At 39.4% G+C, this 22,136-nt stretch overlaps 5 protein-coding genes across 5 annotated transcripts; 1 reads left to right on the top strand and 4 right to left on the bottom strand.

Annotated features, from left to right (window-relative positions):
* Positions 1-1,462: 1,462 nt before the first annotated feature.
* LOC103930104 (plant cysteine oxidase 3) lies at positions 1,463-3,966 on the top strand. Its single transcript, XM_009339400.3, is given in 7 exon segments — positions 1,463-1,692; positions 2,562-2,588; positions 2,591-2,626; positions 2,629-2,711; positions 2,814-2,970; positions 3,238-3,438; positions 3,540-3,966. Coding segments are annotated over 7 exon segments (807 nt in total). The 5' UTR covers positions 1,463-1,514; the 3' UTR covers positions 3,665-3,966.
* A 120-nt stretch (positions 3,967-4,086) lies between these two features.
* LOC103930095 (enolase 1, chloroplastic) lies at positions 4,087-6,861 on the bottom strand. The gene is given in 8 exon segments (XM_009339390.3): positions 4,087-4,394; positions 4,514-4,564; positions 4,652-4,798; positions 4,898-5,215; positions 5,307-5,461; positions 5,600-5,792; positions 5,794-5,908; positions 6,323-6,861. Coding segments are annotated over 8 exon segments (1,467 nt in total). The 5' UTR covers positions 6,745-6,861; the 3' UTR covers positions 4,087-4,328.
* Positions 6,862-8,053: 1,192 nt separating this feature from the next.
* Positions 8,054-10,500, bottom strand: LOC103930072 (protein CHAPERONE-LIKE PROTEIN OF POR1, chloroplastic). Its single transcript, XM_009339365.3, has 5 exons — positions 10,256-10,500; positions 10,082-10,170; positions 9,144-9,526; positions 8,407-8,483; positions 8,054-8,328 (listed from the first exon to the last, which is right to left on the bottom strand). Exons 1-5 carry the CDS (start codon positions 10,312-10,314, stop codon positions 8,178-8,180), a joined length of 759 nt encoding a protein of 252 aa, XP_009337640.1. The 5' UTR covers positions 10,315-10,500; the 3' UTR covers positions 8,054-8,177.
* Positions 10,501-11,355: 855 nt separating this feature from the next.
* LOC103930082 (probable acyl-activating enzyme 17, peroxisomal) lies at positions 11,356-17,212 on the bottom strand. The gene is given in 15 exon segments (XM_009339373.3): positions 11,356-11,740; positions 11,832-12,044; positions 12,230-12,328; positions 12,408-12,533; positions 12,661-12,877; positions 13,040-13,134; positions 13,289-13,509; positions 13,673-13,746; positions 14,062-14,187; positions 14,277-14,317; positions 15,054-15,217; positions 15,220-15,257; positions 15,444-15,715; positions 15,794-15,923; positions 16,781-17,212. Coding segments are annotated over 15 exon segments (2,184 nt in total). The 5' UTR covers positions 17,038-17,212; the 3' UTR covers positions 11,356-11,629.
* Positions 17,213-18,644: 1,432 nt separating this feature from the next.
* LOC103930064 (calcium sensing receptor, chloroplastic) lies at positions 18,645-21,141 on the bottom strand. Its single transcript, XM_009339353.3, is given in 7 exon segments — positions 18,645-18,992; positions 19,120-19,201; positions 19,204-19,250; positions 19,352-19,493; positions 19,775-19,967; positions 20,515-20,760; positions 20,894-21,141. Coding segments are annotated over 7 exon segments (1,176 nt in total). The 5' UTR covers positions 21,110-21,141; the 3' UTR covers positions 18,645-18,742.
* Positions 21,142-22,136: the final 995 nt, after the last annotated feature.

The following is a 22,136-nucleotide window of genomic DNA, read 5'->3' as shown; positions in this document are numbered from 1 at the left end:
CTAGGTTCAATTTTATAGGTTTTTTGGTTGTGGGAAGCAGGGAAGGAGATGTGAGGAGCAAAGCGGAGCAGAGGTAGCAGTGGAATAGGTCAAGGAGGACGGAGCCTGAAGTCCTTGCCGTCGAAAATTGAGGCTAGGAGGAAGGAGCCCAATCGGAGGCGTGACCGATGAGCTTGGTTTGAGGGGAGGTGAATCGGACGACGGAGCTCGTGAGTTCTCTGATTGAAGTTCGAATCGAGGTCTTTGTTCATGATTCAGGGTTGGGGACGAGGAGTGAGGGAGAGAACGCGAGTAGAGAGGAGAGTAGAGGACGTGAGCAAAGAGCGATCAAAGGGAGTAGCCACTAGCCAGTCCCATGGTTCACGACGTCTCTCACTAAGACCGTTTAGCATAATCCTTAGTTGAGACGAGTCCGGCTTACTCCCACTAAAGCTAGTCCCGTGAAGTAACAAATATGGGACTGAACTAATTATTAGTCTAGTCCAATCTAGTGAGAGCTAGTGAAGAGAAACAACACAACCTAAGCACTTCACGAACTTCCTCATGGAAAAAAATTTCCTCTTCGAAAATTAAAAGGATAATATAGGAGCCTCGCGATGACGCGCACAAATAAACAAGGGTTTGATGTGCATCTAAAGATTCAACAATTAATAAACTGACGGTTACATATATTAATAATATACTTGGACATACTAGAAAATTCCGACATTTGTCTCAAAGACAATGAGAGTGGGGACCACAGTCAAATGACTGATAACGGTTGTCGTGAAGATCGAACGGCTTTGAACGGAGTACCAAATTTAACGTGAGGAACTCAACTCACTGGAAAATATAGATCCAAACATTCTACAATAAAATTTGGTTGTCGCTCATGAATGAGATCATTTCCGGAGTGGAGATTTTGTGAAATTTTAAATCGTGTTCGTTTATTATACATTGTGCGATCATAAATCACTTTAAATACTTTTATTTTAAATTAAATATGAATAGTATCTGATGAAAACTGATCGTATAATATACAATGAGCTGACACGATTTAAGGATCCCTATAATCCTCACAAAGATAATCCAAAGAGGATCCTCCTAGTGTCACTCATGTTGTAATTAATGTGATATTCACACCCCACTTTTTACTTTCATATTCCTTACATTTCTTGACAATCGAATTATGTAAATTGAAAAAGATCAAATGACAGAAATTAAGAAAAAAAATATGAGAAATAAAAGTGACCAATTTAATATAATATTGTGTAATTGCGTAAATTCTTGATATATTTAGTTTAAGATTCCTCGTTAATTCTTTTTCATTAGATTTTGTATTACCCAGAAAACAAATTTCTTTCGCGATTTACTATCCACACATGCTTATTTAATATGTGTGATTGTGTAAATTCTTGATAGATTTAATTCAAGATTCCTTAATAATAAAGAAAATACTATAAGGCCACATTCTCTTTCTCTCCTTTAGTAATTTGGCCCCAAATTGTTTCTGTAATTTGTGGGTGGCCACCAGAATGCTTCCAAAATTTCTGAAAGCAACAGATAAGTTGCGGACGTTTCGAAGCCACACAAGCATGGCGAGGAAGAACTCCAAAGTCCAGGCTCTCTACGAGCTCTGCCAAACGATCTTCACGCCGTCAGGGTCTCCTCCGCCTTCTCCTCCGGCTATCGATAAGCTCTGTTCTGTCCTTGGTAATTCCCCATAATATTTTTTTCTTCAAATTTTAATTAAATTGCTCGTCTGATATGTGATTCTATTAAAATTTTGGAACTTTGATGTTGGGTTTGCTTTTTTTTGGGGGTGTTTTGAAGAATTGAGTGATATATTTTATGGGGTTTTGTTAAATTGTAAGAAAGTATAATTTTTCACTAATTACAGTCCAAAGTAACCCTTTTTTTTTCTTTCAGAATTAATCCTGCATTGATATATAATTTAATATGAAATTTGTGAATTGGAAGCAAATTTGTTTGAAAAGCATGTTTGGATTATGTAATACATACATTATCGTTCTTGGAAGTATGTTTTGCATCCCAAATACTAACTGTGTTAATCCTGTTGAAAACATACTTTGCTTGATCAAGAATCGACCCTGAATCGACCGGAGTATCATTGCTTATCGAAGATTCAGGGTCGACTCCAGCTTGATCAAGAATCGCACTTGTTTTATATTTTCCATTTGCGGCGAAGTCTTGATGTTTTTTCCTTGAATTGATGATATAGACTTGGTTGATAGGGCTTTGTTGCTTATTGATGGTAATGCCTAGAGGCCGCTACCTCTGATATAGGTTTCCATGGACCGTATATGGAATGCCTCATTGGTCCATTGACAATGATATCTTTGCTTTTGTTCTTTTGGTGTCATATGCGTTATGTTAATACTTAATACGTACGTGTCTTTGGTGCACGTATTAAAAGATTCCTGCTTAAAACGAGCCTGAACCGGAATATCAGATCTTGAGCCCTAACTCAAAACGGTGATGACAGTTTGAGTTGCTTCCTATATGTTACACCGTATGAGAGAATCTTGTCTTAATATTCTGATTTTGGTTTGAATTCGCAGACACTATATCTCCTGCTGATGTTGGGCTTAAGAGGAAAATCTGGATGACGATCGAGGGCTTGGTTTTTTGGACTTGACCAACTAAATAGAGTTTCTCGATGGGCTCAACCCATAACATACTTGGATATGTACGAAGGTGATAGTTTTACGGTAAGCATTATAAGTTATCACTCAAAAAGGAATTTAGGTTCTTCGTTATATTCAAAGCTCTCTGAAATTTATACTCAAGGACTAAGCAATGATTTTATGCAGATGTGTATATTCCGTTTTCCTACTTCCTCAGTCATTCCGCTTCATGACCATCCTGGGATGACTGTTTTTAGCAAAATTCTCTATGGCTCTTTGCATGTGAGATCTTATGATTGGGTCGAGCCTGCCCAGGTGATCAAGGGACCAAATTACTTTCCAGGTCTGTTTTTTTATGTAACTTTTAATACACACTACAATGATTATCGGTAGACAATGAGCATGGCGATCGAAAATATTTGTTAATAAAATATAGTAGGGAATGAAAATGTTTGCATCATCATATCCTTACGTCTAGTTACAAATGCCCGTTGAATGATTTTCAGAAGCTAAGTTTCACGAGAGATATACAACTGTATGCCATGCTCATGATTTTCGTGTTTAGAGGGTTTAAATACGGGAGGACTGATGAAATTGCTCTCCAATGCAGTAAGATTGGCGAAGCTGGCAGTGGACAAGGTTTTAACGGCACCATGTGCAACATCAGTTTTGTATCCAAGGAGCGGGGGGAATCTGCATAATTTCACGGCAGTCACTTCTTGTGCTGTTCTTGACATTCTCACACCTCCTTACAGAGAAGATGCAGGCAGAAAATGTACCTACTACCGTGATTATCCATATACCGTGTTTGGTTAGTAACTTTGATTTCTAGTTAGGGTTTTCCTTCGTTCTTGAACTTAATTCGCATGAAAAGAAAAGCTGATGAGTTTAGCTGTCTGATGAAAACTGCAGCTACAGAAAACAAAATTAAAATAGAGGACGGCGAAGAAGAGGAGTATGCATGGCTTGCCGAGACAGAACCAGATAATCTTTACATGCGCTCGGGAAATTACACAGGGCCATCTATTCAGGTTTAACCTTCATCACTATCGTTAGGGACGATCGCTAAATGAGCCTTATTGTGTGTGGTTTGGCTTCAGCACCGTAGAGAAAGCATACCATTGCGGTTGACGACAGAAAGCCAACGAGGTACCTAAGGCGCCAAGAAGCGAACTGAGAAAAAGGCTTCTTGCTAGACGATGATATCAAGTTTATCGAGTCAAGACATCCCATGTCGGTCGCCCTCCTTGTTTGTATTGGCCTTCATTAGCAAACTCAGCAAAGTTGTGATTGTGATGAATGCATCCAAGGATTTGTTATGATAGTAGTGATTAGTGAAGCTCTCTCTTTGAGTTTGTGTTTGTGATGTTATGTTGTGCCATTCAAACACGGACATGTCCGCACAGGAAAACACAATCCGCGCCTCCGACGGTTAGAGCTCTACTTAAAACGACAGAGATTCGGAAACTCAAAAACACTTTCACTAGTAATTGATGTTTTGCCTCTAAAACATTGCAAGATTCGGTCGACAAATTGAAAATTTGTCGCACAAGAACTACTAAGTTGAACTGGATGATGCCGGCACATGGAACTACACCTGACTTGATAAACTCTATAAAAAATTTCTGTAGATTTTCCGGGAAATCTGAACTGGCTGGAAGCTTAGATGACTTGGATGAATGATCTGATAAATTTCGTCGCTTAGGGAGATCTGAAAGCTTTGCCGGCATAACGCACATTGCCGAGTTCCTCTTCAATACGCAGAAGCTGCATCCAAATCAAAACAGACAAAGAGATAGTTTCAGTCACTCTTCAATTCTACTGCTTTGTTGAAAACAAGTCATAAGTGGATGGTGTTGGGGGAATGGAATTATTCCGGTTTTAACCTGATTATACTTGGCCAACCGCTCACTTCGGCAGGGAGCTCCTGTCTTGATCTATACAGAACAAAATGAAATCGTCGATTTCATGTATATATGAAGTCAAATAATAGAGAGCATGGTTATAGGAATTGGCTAACAAACCTGTCCACTAGCCAAACCAACAGAAAGATCAGCGATAAAGTTATCTTCAGTTTCCCCACTCCGGTGGCTAACCATCACACCCCAACCTGCAGCTTTTGCGTCGAGTGCTGCCTGAATAGATTCAGTTATTGTGCCGATCTGGTTAACCTGCAATTCAAAGGATGAAAATGAGCTCGATCAAGTTACTCAAATCCCAAGGTTATTACCATTTAAAGGAAAACGATCAATGCAGTTAAATATGCTTGCCTTTAGAAGTAAACCATTGCATGCCTTCTTCTGAATGGCTTCAGCAATTTTGGTTGGATTTGTGACCAACAAGTCATCTCCTACAAGTTGGATATCAACAGAAGACTGAAGTGAAGACCACGAGCTCCAATCATCTTGGTCAAATGGATCTTCGATAGACACTATCGGGAATTCCTTAATGAACTCCTTGTACAGCTCGCCAAGGTTCGGAGGCGAGAGCACATGGGCCCTGTCATTTGGTTGTTTCTTAAAGTTGAGATCGTATTTCCCTTCTTTGGTGAGAAATTCTGAAGCTGCAACATCCATTCCTATTTTGATCTGCATCAATGACATTGTTGTGAGTCCGCATAACACATTTCTATAAGAATTTGCAAGAGAGAAATAATGCCAACGCCTACTACGGTCCTACCTTTCCGGTGTATCCAGCCTTTTCAATAGCATCAATGAGCAAAACTAGACCCTCCCTATTATCCTGCACATTGGGAGCAAACCCCCCTTCATCTCCAACATTGCAAGCATCCTGTCCATATTTTGCCTTGATAATTCCCTTTAGTGTATGATAAACTGCTCCATGCAATCCAGAACACTTTATCAATTATCAACCGTTCAAAAATCGCCAAGAGCATACTAATCATTAGCGATTCAAGCACTTTCTGCTCCAGAAACCATATATGCGGAAAATGAATAACAAATCTGACTAACCTTCACTACCCATGCGGAGTGCCTCAGCGAACGAGGATGCACCCACAGGCAAGATCATAAACTCCTGCATTGCCAGATTATTTCCTGCGTGGCTGCCTCCATTTATCACATTGAAAGCCGGGACGGGCATAACAAGCTCCTTCGTTCCTGAAACTTCCTGGATGTGCTTGTACAATGGCACTCCCTTTGCTCCATGCTCCCGCTCTACACACGCTCAGAGATACTCCCAATATGGCATTGGCCCCCAGTTTCGATTTGTTTGGGGTTCCATCGATTTCCAACATAAGTGCATCAACCTCATTTTGATTTCTAAAAAATGAAAAAAGCAAAAACTTCGGAACTTCATAACCAGCACTCAACAAATATGCCTAAACAACTCATATAAACATAATCAACATCAAGGCTAACAAGTTAGTGCTGTTCGAGACAGCTTCTGGAATGGCCAAACGTGCTTTAGTGCTTCTTCAAGAAGCAAATCCCTGTGCTTTCTTGAAAAGCACTTGAATTTTTAGTAAAGATTTTGACATGCTTCTAACAAAAGCACTTTGAGCAAGAGTAGAAGTCCCCGACGGGCTTCCAAGCGGTCCCTTAGTAAATTTTTCCTTAACATTCCTAAAATTAGTGAACTTTTTCTAACATCTATTGCTAAACTATTACTAATTAGAATTAAGAAACGGATTAACTATAAAAGCGATTAAACAAAAATGCTTAAGCTTAATTAACCTGACATCGACGCCAACGAGCTTGGGTCCCAAAATCTCATTGATGTTCTTCACAGCAGTGAGCACACCTTTCCCGCCGTAGACAGCCTTGTCACCGTCTCTGAGCTCCAACGCCTCGTAAATCCCGGTGGAGGCGCCACTGGGCACGGCCGATCGGTACAGATCGTCAGTGACCAGATCAACCTCGACGGTCGGATTGCCCCTGCTGTCGATGATCTGCCTCGCCTTCACCGACTTGACCTTGTACTCTTGGAGGCCTTGGCGGCCGCGGTGGGCGCCACGGCTGACTGAGCATTGGACGAAGCCGGAACGACGCCGGGCCGGGCAGGGGATGGCGGTGGGGAGCTGCGGTCTGGGCTGGGGTTTGGAGGAGAGGAAGGGGTTTTGGAGGAGGTTGGTGATGGGCTGGCTAGCTAGAGCCATGTGTAGAGAGGGAGAGGAGAGAGGGAGTTTTAGAGAGAGAAAAGTGTTTCGATGGAGAGAAAGTTTGGGGAGGAGAGATATGAAGGGGGAGAGAAAGTGTGGGAAAATCCGTCGAGGTGGCGACGAATCTAATGTGTGGGTTGTTGGTTGGTGGTGGTGTCGTTTGGACTCGCGGAGACGCTGTGACTGAAGCAGCCTTCTTTGGAGAGAAGATGGCTGAGCGTCACGTGCGTGCGTGTATATGCTGAGGTGGCATGTGGGGGTCTGTCTAACTACTTTAAATATTTTTGGTCCCGCTTTGGACATAATCTGAAATCATTATAATTTTTTTATTTAAAATTAAATATAAATAGTACAAAACTCACCGTACAATATATGATAAACGAATGTAATTAAACAATTCCTAAAATCCCGAGGATTCTTGAAACCCTTACTAAGAGAATTCGAAAAAGAGTCTCATTTGCTTTGGACAACCGACACGGTGCATGCATGCAATGCAACCTACCACCCGGTTTTTTTTTAACCTAGTTTGGACTTTGGGGCCCAAACCCACAAGAAAAAAGCTGTTCATATATGGGCCACAAGGCCCACAACGACCCAATGGAACGAGGGTAAAGTGGTGGTTATGTGTAGAAAAAGAAAACTTCAATCACTATTTCGAAAGAGACTTACATGAGATGACGTAAAAGCCCATCTATCTTAAAAAATTTATAATGTGATTGTAACATAACCACGTAATGCTACTAACTCACGTATTAAACAGTTTAAGTGAATGACATGAATCATGCTCGATACTTTATTAACCTAAGAGTGTACTAATAATAAAAACTTCATGTTAAGACATATCATTGATTGATACGTATTATGTTCATGATAACAAAGTTAAGAAATAAAGATTTTTCAAGTTGCCAATAACACAGCCCGCTACACTAAATGTTTTCATAGATTCATATTAGTGGTTGAATATTTTTTTTTTCCAAGTATTCAAACACATTATGATATTGGTAAACCGAACAGTGTTGCCAACACACTAAAAAATTTCTCGTTAAGAATGGTTAAGTTTATAAACACATGTCAGTAAACATATAGCCCACAAACATTATACACAAAATGGGCGCAGAAGATTTAAACTCGTTGAACCAGCCTCTCCCTTTCTCATATGAAAAAGAGATGGAGGTGGATACTGGATAGACGGGTTTGCCACTTTACCCTCAAAAGTGAATTACGTCTCTCAAGTGACACCAATAGAAAGTACTAAATTCCAGAAGGAGAAAGAAAAAGAAAAAAAAATCCCAAACTCTCAAATGCATAAGCTGTAAAGTGGCGGACTCGTAATTCATCAAAACGAAACATACAAGCTTTGGCTCAGTTCACAACTATCAGAAAAATGTGAATTCTAAACGATGGAGCCTGACAAAATAATTTGAGTTCTACTACTTGAGAAAGGTACAAGCAAGAAACAAGAACAGGTACACTACGAGTGAAGTTACAAGTTCGAGAGTCCAAGTCGGGTGTAACAGCATTGATGGAATATTCGGGACCAAAACCGAACCGCATACCCAACCAGTGACAAGAGCTCCAAGTCTGCAACAGGGGCAAGGTGTAAGTATCGAGAAGAGTGAAGGAAGAAGGCAGACAACTATGGCTACCGTCCAAACTTACCCGAAAATGGAAGCTCTGGCCAGGCTCTTTGTCTTCTCGTTGAGGAAATAGATGCAAGCTGCCAAGGAGACCGCGACCTGTAGTAACAAATATTTTGATTATTTCCAAATTCCAGAAAAAAGGGGCACCAGCATTGCAATCTCTTTTCTGCGTGCTTAAATGCAAATTATAGTGTTTTAATCAAGATCAACAACGAGGAAGGGTGCATTTATGTTATGGAAGAAAAACGACTTAAAAGATCCCAACGTTGGATTCAGCAAAAGAAGGTAGGCATTTGCTCTGTACGTCGAGAAATGTCTAAAAGTCTAATTGTGTCAGCAAGGCATGTTTCACAAAGAGACTGAGGCAATGCCACTACCATATTCTATTCCAAACCGTTTGTGCTCATCATATGACGAGAGCAACTCAATCAAAGATATCATCCACATTGCGAACAAACGAAGATGTCTCATGAACAGCTTATAGGATATCTATGAACAGCACACCAAAAAAATAATGTCTAACTAAGTAACTGAGAGAGTAAACCTCCTCCTCAAACTTGCACAAATCCGTCACAAATAAAACATGTTTCAAATCAATGCTTCCAATAAAGGATGCACTAAGGACAAGCCGATATTAGCCTACACATTCAATTACCATGGCTGAAGGTTTGACTTGGATAACAGAAAATGATAAAAATGGCAACAGGTATGATTAAAAGATATAAGGCCATTTGAGCCTTGGTAATCAGAACAAACCTGAAATGCAGGTCCACCTTCAGCTGAGTTCATGATACTCCAGCCACCCATGAACGCAAAGAGGAACAATCTTCTAAAAATAACTTCAACAGGTGGAACTTCCACAAAATTGAGCAGATTCTTAACCCAAGGTGGAGACTCTTCAACTTTCTTTTTCAACTTGCTCTTCAAATTAATTTTTGTTTTCTTCCTCTGCTGGAAGCTGGTCATCAAGATTTTCTCAAAAGCAGCTTCAATTGATTCTTCGCTTCTTTCATGTCCAGCATACTGTTGTAAGAGAAAATTGCGCGATCCCCAAATTTCTTCCTCAGACGCATCATAGGTCACACCAAGACGTTTATACGGATCCCAAACACTGATTCTAGGGAATTTTGGAGCATTACCTACAGAGGCAAAAAAAATGCGAAATGAGCAAAGGTCAGCTGTCTACTTATCCAGGCAGAACTCTCAAGTCAGATATATTAAACCACTAAGTACTGGTACCAGTACTACATATCCAACGTAAGTTCTAAGTGTCGGGTATAATAAAAAAGATTTATCTGTCATGCTCGTGTTTTAATCATTCACCACATAATGCAATTGTTAGAGTAAAATTGGCAATTCCTAAACAAAATGCAACCGATTCACTCCCCTCTAGGTTAAACTAGTACCCATCCTAGAACTTTCAACAATGGATAGCTGCCATTCACCCGAGGGGCGAAAAAGAGCAGAGTGAGACAACAACTACTTGATTCTCGATGCTCACAAGAACTTTGCTTTGCAGTTACCATCAACTTGAATTCAACTAGCAGGAGCAAAAGTTTGTGTCTTTTATCCTGACTACAAAATCTTGTGTCCTAAAATCTAAATTCTGGGTCCGAACAGTGAAATCAGGCAACCAAATAAATAAAAATTCCCCAAATTACAATAAAAAGAGCTAGGGCAGAAATGAATTTTACCTCCATAAGAGGTACCAGCAGCGGCACATCTAGGAGCTCGTACAACGGAGCAACAAGTTCGCAGCTTCTTCGAATTTTCAAGAAATTTACTGCAAGAAAACATCCAAATCAATAGATATTATCACAGATATATACATATAAACAGAGAGGAAAGAGGGGAGAGAGAGAGAGTACAGTTTGTGGCCGAGGAAAGTGGTGGTGAAATTGGGGGAGGAGATGGAGAGGGAGGCCATGGTTTTTTTTCTTGGGGAGGTCTGCGAACTGAGAAAACCCTAATTCGAATGGTGGTTGGACGCCATGGAAATAGCCTCCGAAGCTGCAAGCCAAGAGGGGGTTTTGGGGTGGCTGGGGACGGAAGGGGAGCGACGATATCCGCTGCTGCCTTGAATATTTCAACAGAGTGAGCCGGCCCCAACTACCTTGTGCGACGATGCGTACTGCGCACCTTTTCTTTTTGCTTATTTACGTCAGTGCCCCCGAGGAACATGAATCCTCGTCCATTGGCCCTAATCTACCAAGTCACATTATCCAAATTATTGAAATTTGATCAAACGGTTAAAGTTATTATAACTTTTAAAATGGACCCCTACTTGTAACCGTTGGATTTAGGACCAATGGATCCGGAAAGGATCCATGTCCGTCCCCGAGAATCAATTTTAGTCACTTTGCCATTGTAACTAAAAATGTGTCACTTACACCCAAAAACCTAGCTTTGTGTCCTATCTCGTTTTTTTTTTTTTTTTTTTTTTAACAAACGATATTATCTACCTTAAGAAGAAGGGAGTATGCTTAACCTCACAATGAGCTAGCAATAATGTAGTTCAAATTTGTCTTTGACAAAAATCGAACCTAAGACCTCTTAGTTATAACTGAAGAGGAATACCATTAAACCATAATACTAAGTGGCATCCTATCTTGTTATCTTCATTAAATTCTGTTAAATCATTGTGGCATTGATATTAATAAGCCTTTTGGTGAGAGGAGTATCCGCCGAGATAAAGATGGAGGGGGCATGATTGGTGTAGATTTGGAGTAGTCGCGGGGGAGCCGGGGGGTGGGGGAGTATCCCGCAGCGGCGGGGATGATATGCAGGAGATTGTACGTGAAGATGGGAGCGGTGGGGCCAAAGGACGTATGATTTTGGAAGCAAAGCGTAATTTTAAGTACGATAATGAGATGAAAAAACTAGGAGTAACAAAGTACGATAATGAGATGAAAAAACTAGGAGTAACAAAATGCGAATTTCATGATGCTTGAAGGTAGTAAAATGAAAATGAAGCAAGAATTACCCTATTTCCATTGACGAAAATCCTTGGATATTAAATTGCAACAGTGCAGTAAAACGATTGTACAACAATGTAGAGCTGAGACAATGTTTATACATCAAATTTATTTCTTCTTTCTGTTGGTACAACTTTGTACATGCTTGATATCGAGGGCCGCATGTAATTCAACAGTCTATGGCGCTGCGCGGTTCATATTCCGCTGCGCTACAAATTCTGGACCGTGACGCTTGGCACCGCCTTTACACGGAGGAGCACCACATTGTCACAGCTTAGCACCTTGGTCGGGTTGAGCAAACTGCTGCCGCAAAATCCTTCGCATGACCTTATTTGTTGCTGTTCTTGGAAGAGACGGGAGAGGAACAACTTTGGAAACCTGCACGGCCAAAGGAAAAAGTCAGCAAATTATCCATAAATATACAAATGTAGGGCATGTTGTTTGTTAACTCGGAGCAGAGGATCGGTACCTTGAACAACGGATTTAGTTTCTTCTGCACGGCTGAATTGAAGGACATTCTCAACTGATTCAAGTCTGCAGTTGGGTTATCTGAGTTCTTGAATACGACAGCAATTACTAGCTGCTCAGGCCCGCCTCCAGCAAGCGGCACTCCAATCGCAGCTGTCTCAAGAACATTGTTATCAACTGCATTACAGATTCGTTCAATCTCAACCGAACTAACCTGGAAAAAGAAAATGGAGGTGCATCAGAGCAAACGTGTCGTGATTATAACTAGTGAGTTCATTTCAGGCTAAGCTGTGTATACTTGGAACTTTACGTCAGAAGGTTTAGGTCAGAATATTTCATGCGCATGCGTATCCCAAATATTGAATTTCATTGTGTTTTCTCTCCAAAAGTAATGCCTACCTTGATGCCCCCAATATTCATTGTATCATCTGCACGACCGTGCGCATGATAGTAACCTCTAGATGTCCGTTCAAACACATCTCCATGCCTCCTTAACACCTTCATTTTGGAAAATCAGAGAAATTTTTATTGAGCTAGATGGTATATTGGTATGACGGTGAAGAAGAAAGTCGCTCACCTTTCCATTCCAAATTGGCATTCCCTTGAAATAAATGTCATAATGATTAGCATTCAGTAATGTACTAGAAGCTCCAAACATGATAGGATCAAGCGCCAATTCACCAACCCCTGGCTCATTTTGTGGCTGCAAAAGAAGATGTAACTTTCTACAATAAGTAACGTGACCATGCTATACACGTCTACTGAAAAGTTGCTGCAATTTGAAAAGTAGAGACAAAATTTGTTCGAATGTGAGGTATTATGGTGCGTACAATAGGAACACCATCACTGCCAAGAATATACAAACTGCAGCCCATAGCTGGTGTGCTAAAAGCAGCCAACGACTGAGCCTGCAAAAACGACCCAGTAACAAAACCACCACCAATCTCTGTACCACCACAGTACTCAATGATAGGCTTGTAGTGAGCCCTCCCCATCAGCCATAGGTATTCCTCTACATTTGATGCTTCGCCGGTGGATCCAAAGCAACTATCCCATTTCATAGGAAGGAAAGAAAAGAGATTATGGCTTGATCAACACCAATAGCAAAGATTATAACTGTCGTAAAACATACTTCATTCAAAATGCAATGCAAGAATCCAGATGTTCAGACTAATATGGTACATACCAAGGAAGACAACTAAAACTTACCGAATGGCAGACCAATCATAGCCGGAAACAGAATTTGTACTTTTCCATGACCGAACAATACTCGGGATTACACCAAGCATTGTTACTTTGGCATCCTGGCAGATTGCAAGAGTTTTAGTTCTAAGAAAGTATTTACAACTAAAATATCATATAGACAATTAATGAGAATATCTTATCATATATGTGCATTTTCTATCAAGCCAAAATACTTTTAATTTACTGTTCCTAGCATATAACAGAGCTAACTACCTGAACAAACTTGGCAAAGCTGGATCCAAGTGGAGATCCATTATATAAGGCAATGGAAGCTCCATTTAACAATGAAGCATATACCAGCCAAGGGCCCATCATCCACCCAAGATTTGTGGGCCAAGCAACAACGTCACCTATACGGATGTCCATGTGACACCAGGCATCTGCAGCAGCTTTGAAAGGAGTTGCAAGGGTCCATGGGATTGCCTTTGGATCCCCTACAGAACAGTTAAAACCCAAAATTAGGACTGTTGCTGGAAGTCGCATAACTGTTGGCTAATTTGAAAACTTAAATTTATCCACGACTTAACAAATTTTTCATTCGTGGAAAAGCAACATAGAATTATTGCAGGGCTAAGTTAAGTTCAATGTTAAAATTACCAGTAGTTCCAGATGAGAAGAGAATATTTGTAAATGCTTCTATGGGTTGTTCTACAGCAGCAAATTCATTGTCTCTGAAGATATGAAAAGGAACAATCCAACATCGGTATCAGAGCCTGTTGATAATTAGATTCTTTGAAGATAATTATGTAATAAGTCAAGTTATTTTAATGTACACAGACAGCATTGACAAACCTAAAGAGGATCTCATCTGAGACAACAAAATCGAAGGAAAACTGGTCCATAAACAAGAATGGAGATGGAATGAAACAACCTAACGTTGCCCGTCCAAATGTCATATTGGCTAGTTCACACACAATGGTATGCCAAGATTTTGTAATCATGCTGAATCATGCAGATTTCATAAAGGAAGAAAAAATAGTGCATACTTGAAATCTTTTACTGTTTCTAGAAAATCATGCCAGGAAATGTCACCATCACGCAATTTCGTGCTAGAACTGGAACCTTTGGTAAGAATAACGATTGCCATAGGAGACTCTGCTGCCACAATTTTACTGCACAATTGAAGCTAAATGTGAGACATGCTGTCTGGGAAACGAAAGCATGAAACATACTATTTCAACTCATAGCTAGAGTACTTCACCTATACAAGGGCAGACTTTTCTCGCCGCGTTTTATTAGATCCTAACCAAAAGAAAAGAAAAGACAAAGATTAAGAATTTGAGACTCAAAGGACTAGATTTGTAAAAGTCAAGTTTTCCTTGTTCAAGTTGGAAACTAGATCATGAATTGAGAGACTCAAAGAGCTACCAGTAAAACAAGAGAACTGTTTCCAAGTGACTTATACTAATACCAAAAACAAAGAAAATCAAACTACAAACAAAATTGGAAAACAAGGTGGCAGGTGTTTCATTCAAAACTACCAAGTCCTTTTTATGTTGAAGCAAAAACATAAGACATGGAAAAAAAAAAAAGGAAAGGAATAAGGACGAAAATATGGTAACTATACATATATAATCCTAAAGAAGCTGAGGCAATATCAAATTCGTTCTGTAACAATCAGAACAAAAATCATCAAGTTAGATGTAAAACCCGAAAATTATTCAGTAATTTCAAGTGGAAGAAACAGCAATGGAGCTAGTGTATGACATACATGGTGAATTGAGGCTATCAAAAAGAGAATTCAACAATCAATGACAGAAACAAATGATATAATTCCATAACAGAGGAAAGCCTTGTTACCATTTTCTCATAGCATCCATGTCAGTACAACAATCTCCCACTAATACCTTGAAATTGAATAGAATACTTTTGTGTCCTAACATGAAACTAAGGTATAGACCCACACCCTCCAGTTTACACATCAAGAGGATCGAATAGATTATGGAAAAATGAAAAATTATCCAGTGAAAAAATGGACCTGGGTAAATATGGCTTTTGCATCCGATATTTTAAGCCTTGTTGATATTTCAGGAGGAGCAAAACTATCAGCGATTGATACAACGACACATCCTGCCAGAACAATAGCCAGGTAAATAACTATGGAATTGACATGCATCGGCATATCAATTGCGATTGCAGAGCCTTCTCCAAACCCAGTGCTTTTAGCGCATGTGCAACTAACCTGCATATTGAAGCACCAAAAATGTGTTAAACAAAACTCTTCTCTTTATAAATGCATAAATACACATACTCCCCTTTGTGTGTATTTCCCCTTGTTGTGTGATAGGTGCAAATAAATAAGTAAACATATATTAAATCTCAAAAAGATTTCAACATGACAAAACTTAGATGATCAAAAGTAGCATACCAAACCTCTGTGCGCAATTCTTTAAGCGTCATCTTATTCAAAGGCAGATCATCATTTCCCTCATCGCGCCATATCACCATAGTATCATTCAAGCTCCTCTTACGATTTACAATCAAGCAATTTTTGGCCGGATTCCCAAACGCTCCAGGAAGCCATTGACCTCCAGGAACTAACAAATGCCCATCTCCAGACAAATTCTCGCGTAAAATGCATTGGGGAGGTGTATAAAAGGATGCATTCATCTCATCTAGTAGTACAGTTTTCCAATAAACCTGTCGAACAAAGACAGGGATCAGATATGTGAAATGAGTACCAAAGTGATAAACATCTCAGCATTCAATAAATACTACCTCAGGGTTTGACACCGAAAATTCCTGAAAATCCGAAAAGCTGGATATGGGATCCTTGTATCTAGAACCCAAGAGCTCATTTCCCCTCCTCTCAAGTAGCTGGCCAACATTTGTTAGTCCTGCAGTCTCCCTTATCACACAAAAAGAAATGCACTTTCAGAATTTATTATCAAAATCTCAGTGTAAAAACTTCAAAGTTTCCTACTTTAACAACCCTCTAAACTCTAATGGCTTCATTTGTCACACGCGATTCATTGCCAAGAAAAAAACTGTGAACAACTTTTCCCCAAAACAACTTTCCAAGGAACCAAACACTCCCCCGTAAGAGAAATGGCACCGCTTTCATTAAAAATTGAAGTACTTCCTGGAAAAGCACATGAAAGTCAGAGCATTTATAACCCAAAAGCATTTTTTTGGACAAATTTAGCGGCTTAGTGCTTTTGCTGCTCTGAAAGTGTTTTGGCCAAGCACTTCCAAAATGGCCCTGACTTTCCTAATTGTTGTTACGTTCACAGGCGTTTCGTCACCTAGGAATTACAGAAGTCTTTTCCAGGAACCAAACACACCCTTTAAACTTTAAACTCTTCTGGGAAGCAGTTATGTTCGTAAGAGCTTTTGCAGAAAGTGCTTTGGTTAGAAGATGGCGCAACTTTTACTAAAAGTTGAAGTCTGCTTCCTAGAAAAGCACTTGAAAGTAAGTGCACGTATAACCCATAAGCGTTTCAGCTTTTTCTGTGAAATTATCCCACAAGCGTTTGTTGCTCTGAAACAGAAAGTGCTTTTGGCCATTCTAAAACCGCTTCTAAACTATCAGAATTTCCCGCTGGTTCGTTTGTTCGTTATGCTCACAGGCGCGTTTCATCACCAAGAAAACACACAAATTTTTCCAGGAAGCAAACACTCCCTCTAAACTTTGTAAGTAAATAATTTATAACTCCAAAACTAAAAACCAAATATCAAACTTTTTTTCTGGGTTGGAAAACTAACGGGTCAGGCATCCAGGCGGGCGGGTCGGGTCCGAAGTCCTTGTAGCAGCCGTAGTACAACATCCGGTGGAACGAGAAGGGAAGTTCGGGGCTGAGCACGTGCGCAGTGATATTGCGCCACGTCTCCGGAGTGGTAGCTCCGTAATTAGCGATGATATCAGTCAAACTTCCATGGAGTCTCTTCGCAGCACCCGATTCGATCCCCAGATCTTCGATGTCGGAAATTGTAACGCCGTCCAGGCTCTTATACGCCATCATCTTCCCGCCGCCGTCGCCAATAATTAGAAACACAGAGAGAGAGAGAGAGAGAGAGAGAGAAATGAGAGCTAAGCTGGTGAGCAGGTAAGTTGGAGGGTTGGGGAGGTGGGGCCCGGTGCGTGGTGGTCGAGGGTGTGGGTGCTTCTACTTGGTTGTCAGTTGGCAGATTTTGGGTATGCGTGTGTGTGTAAGATAACAGCTTCTACTAGGTTGTTGGTTGGTTCATTTTTCAAATTTTTTAGAAGTTTTAACGAAACATTAAGTGCTATTTACTTACAATATTTTTTGTTATTTTAATTAAAACTCTAAGTTTTCAAATATTTTTCATTAATTTTTTTTTTTGGAGCTTTTAGATCCAAGTCCAAAAACATAAATGATTTTTAGGAGTGAGTTCAATTATTTAATTACATATTTTTATATTTTTATACTCATTTTATATTTTCTAAAAATATTAAAAATCAATTAAAATCTTCTAATATTATGCATTTTCCAACTCCAAAAAATCTAATTAATATTTTACAAGAAAAAAAAAAAAACTAAAATACTAACATAAATCTATTTGCAAAACATTCTAGCTTAACTCAAGTAACAAATATATGAATGTATTTTATACATGTAAGCAAGATATGAAACCTAACTAAAAGGTAGAAGAAAAAAAAACATAATATACCTACAAGCAAGACACATTAATTTGTGACAGGTTGATTATAAAAAAGAATCTGTTATATAGATACATAAAAATAATTCCTATGATATAAGTTGATTATAAAAATTAAAAATATAATTTATAAATGAGGTTTAAAGCAGAAGGAAGAACAAGAAATAACAAAAATAAATAAGTAAATAAAAAGAAATAATTAATGAGATAATTAGGAAGAAATTTAATTTTTATAATATATTATTTATCATTGAATAGATAATTATTAATAATTAAATAATTAAATTTAAAGAATTGGATTTATTTAAATAGATTGGACTATTTCAACTATGGGCTAAAAAAATTTGACTTATATCAAGATTCTCCATTTTATTTGTTCTTTTGTTTGTGCTCTGTCGTTTCATGGGGAATCTTGTGCGTTTTATGCATGAAGTTGTTCTCTTCTGGAGTGTTCGGTGTTCCCTTAGACTCTTTATTTTTTGTGGAACTTCTAACGGTGTTACTCAAAATGTCATTGCTCTCCATTGTGCCAAGTCCAGGAACCAAGACTTTAATTCAGTACCATCGCTCCAATTAATCCAACGTCAGATACCATTACTTTAATTTTCTCTTATAATTTTATTGGTTAAGACTTAGGCACGCGCGGTTTATGGCTCTTGTTGCATGCATGCACACTGATAAACTGTTTTCTTGGAGAAATTTTTCATTGTGACCGAAACACGGATGACACACCATGTGTTTTTATATAAATGGTGAAAAATTTTACTTTTTAAGTTATTAACTTTTTAACACACATATTCTACCATTTGCATAATGACACGTAGTATACCATCCCGTGTTCCGATCACACTGAAAAATCTCTCGTTTCTTGGCGCAGTTGAAGTTCTGGTCTGAGGAGATGTTTAAAAAGCATATAAAGGGGCCAAATGCCCACACCATAACCTCAAGGTAGTACAAGTACTCGGTTATTGCCGTTGTACAAATGCTGTTTTACACGTTCTGTACAAGATTTCGACCAGCAAGAACACGAAACAATTTAAAAGCTACTCAGTCGGATCCAGGAAGAAGCTTTCGACCGGACCGCGCTGACGTGCTGCTTGTGCCAAAACGTCCAGCCGCTGCCGGGATGACTCTTGATGGCGAAAGGACCTCCGCAAAAGATAAATTGTACGAATCTGCGCCTAAACGGCTCTGTAACCATCCCTTGCTTCCTGAGAACCCATCTGCTACTGTCCAACAGTTCTTGAACCCTAGACTAGTTAGTGCTCGTGCAACTATTTTTCCTGAATCCGAGTACCTGTTTACGCGAAACAAGAACGAAAGCAATGTCACAACTCATAATTTAGCTACTAGTATGATCAAGAGAGCAATATCTATGTCAGGTAGTAATTTTAAGTGTTGGAGCTTAATACAAAAGAACTTACGAATCCAGGATCACGATGTTGGAGCCTTTGTTAACTCTCTTGAGGTAAGAAATCTTCAGAGCGGCTATCTCTGCCTCTACTTCTTCACGTTTCTGACAAGGCCTCGCAATTTGTTCGGTAGTTCTTCCAAACTGGAAAGAAAAAAAATATTAGAGGCACCGAAAAGTTCATAAATCGGATGCACAAAGGGTACAAATTAAAGGATTGAGGATGCCGAGGAGAAGTTACTCACGGAATGGGAATCATTTTGTTTTTGGCACTTGATGGTAGGCGGGGAATGCCTGCCTTGTCCTTGTCCTTCTCTGGTCGAATATCGATCAAAAGGTAATTCTTTGTTGATACGAGATCAAGGGTTTGAGCAGGAGTAAGCGAACCTGAAGTTAGTACAACAGAAAACCATACAACAATTAGTCCATCCCAGCTTCACAACACATGAATTTAGTAATAGTACCATCCAAACCAAAACTTGTTTCGAATATGTGTTAAGCAAGCAAACCTAAATTTAAAGTACTCGAATTTGAAATTGATCGATATGGTGCGTAAATGCAGTTATACGTGCTATTTCAAGCAGAAGACGCCATTGTTTATTCTTGTTTCGAATATGTTTACTGTTATACAGACATGAAGCAATTCCATTTCGTATAAGCTTGTATACCTTGGTAACCACGGAGGCTAAAAGAGAGAGCAGACCAGACGGGAGGAAGAAGGAGGTACGCGAGGAATAAAGCTCCAGCAGTTCCGGCAATCACAATAGGATCTGCAGATGAGATGGTCTCGATAGTTGATGAAGCAATGGGCTTGGCCTCTTCGATTGCTTTGGTGGTCTCCCCTGCCACATCAGCTACCGTCTGAGACCAAATCGATCTCAGTCAGTGTATTTAATTTAAGTAAACGGAGTGCTTTGTACACAAGTCAACCTTACAATCATCCATTTCCCAATAAGCAATGGATTTTGCAGTGTCAATTTGTTCACATAAAAGTATATGGAAGTGTTTTAATGCTCTACTAGAGATGAAGACTGTTGCATAGTGAACCGCTTCCGACTACATTATATTGATGAGAATGTCTCCTGACATAGTGAACCTAAAACAACTACATTTAGCGGTGTTTGTATCTCAGTTGGTAAGAACTTGAGAGCATTCTCCCTAGCACCCGAGGTCCGAGTTCAAAATGAAAATTGTATTGCTCATAGATATCCAAAAGTCAGGTACTCAGAAATTATATCTCAATTCGAAGTTCGAACCACACTAACCACTTATCTGAAAAAGTAAGTTAATCAGCAAACCCCTTGTGATTGCATTTGTAGTGATGCCCTAAAATCAAGCAATTCATTGGGCTTTTCACTAATTTTCGGCAGATCATTGCAAGTGGAAATTAAATTGTTAAAGAATAAACCTTTGCAGCACTGAGAACAGGTTGTGTGTCAACCCCAGCGCCTTGGATTGCTTGTTGAGCAATCTTAGTAACCTCGGAAATTGCCGGAGAAGCAATCTTCAGCGCCTGCTCTCCGGCCTGTTTCGCAATAGGCAAAGCCACATCAATGCCGGGCCTCACTGCATTCAGAACAGCTTCCAGAACATGTGCTGTGCCGTCGAAAACGGTCGAACCCACTTGCTGTATCTGATCAATCGTCTGCTCCACCTGCCAATTCAAGCAAACAAAACAAGAAAGGTCAGAACTTTGAACAATTGGCGGCAAAAAACGAGAAAGATCAGAACTTTGAACAAATGGTGGGAAACCCATTTCAAATAAAACAACTTTATACAATTCTTACTTCAGTGAGTGAAGAGACAATCTGGTCCTTGGAGAGGCTGAAAGCTTTGGCTTCAATGGGGGAGGTGAAGAGGGCTAAAAGGGAGATTGTCGTTGATGTTGGTAGGGAAACAGAGGTGGGTCTAGGCTTGAGAGAAAGTTTGGGTGTGGTCGGAGATGGTTGAGGCAGGGAGGGTCTTGGGGTGGCGGAAGCTCTGATGGCCATCTCCACCGCCATCTCTGCCACCTCTCACTCAGTCTGAGTGGCAGAAGTTTGAGTTTATTTTGGATGGATCACAAGTATTTCTTATGTGGTGAGAAATAAATGGACAGGATAAGGAACTTTACTGTTTGGCCAGTGATAAAATGGCTTTCTTCCATCGGCTAATGATACCCACGTGGCATTTATTGTAAAGGACTCCACACCAAGCAAATCCTACGTCGCATACAAGTGGTAGTTGGGGGTGAATGAGCCAACAGGATCCTCTCCGGATCTTTGGTGAGGATTCTGAAATTTGTGAATTGTATTCGTTTATCGTATATTATACGATTAGTTTTTGTAAAGTACTATTTATATTTATTTTTAAATAAAAATATTCAAAATAATTTTTAATTGCACGATATACGATAAATAAATATGATTCATGGATTCGCAGAATTCTCACAAAGTGAATCTGGCAAGCATCCGGACTCACGAATGAGGATCATCCCTCTTTTTTTTTTTTTTTTTTTCTTTGAACAAGGAGATCTGATCTCTCAACTCTCAACTAAGTAGTACAGCTTACCGTGCGGATATATGAACCACAAAACCCCTAGGCCTTGTTCAGTCATTAGGGTTGGATAAGTAAAGATGTCTGCAGCGTGCATTCTCATAAGTTTGCCAATGCACTCTATGTCAAATTTCAACAATCTAAATCGTCTATTTTTTAAATTATACTTCATACTCATAAAATCATCTTTGTAAAAATTGGCCATATCGAAAATTATTTGAGTCATCTAATTGCGTTAAAAGAAATTGACGAACATTATGTTCTAATAAATATTGAAATTTCATTCTAACAAGTAAATGGGCAAATGGTTTTAGATTAAATTGAATTTTTGAAAGGATGATCTATGAATCGAGACTTACAAATAAACGTTTCAGATCGTTAACGTTCAATGTGAAGTAGGTCCCACAATTTCAAAAAGTGGGGATCAACTGTATATACATAGGGGATATGTATATATTGCAGCAACCATTACTTTTTTATGGTTCTGTTTGGACC

Source organism: the organism of the source record quoted next, unplaced genomic scaffold (assembly GCF_019419815.1).
Source record: "Pyrus x bretschneideri cultivar Hongxiangsu unplaced genomic scaffold, Pyrus_bretschneideri_v1 Contig27, whole genome shotgun sequence".
In the NCBI taxonomy this organism is placed as follows: domain Eukaryota; kingdom Viridiplantae; phylum Streptophyta; class Magnoliopsida; order Rosales; family Rosaceae; genus Pyrus; species Pyrus x bretschneideri.
The sequence above is the reverse complement of the archived record's forward strand: the minus strand, read 5'-3'. Positions and strand labels throughout refer to the sequence as shown.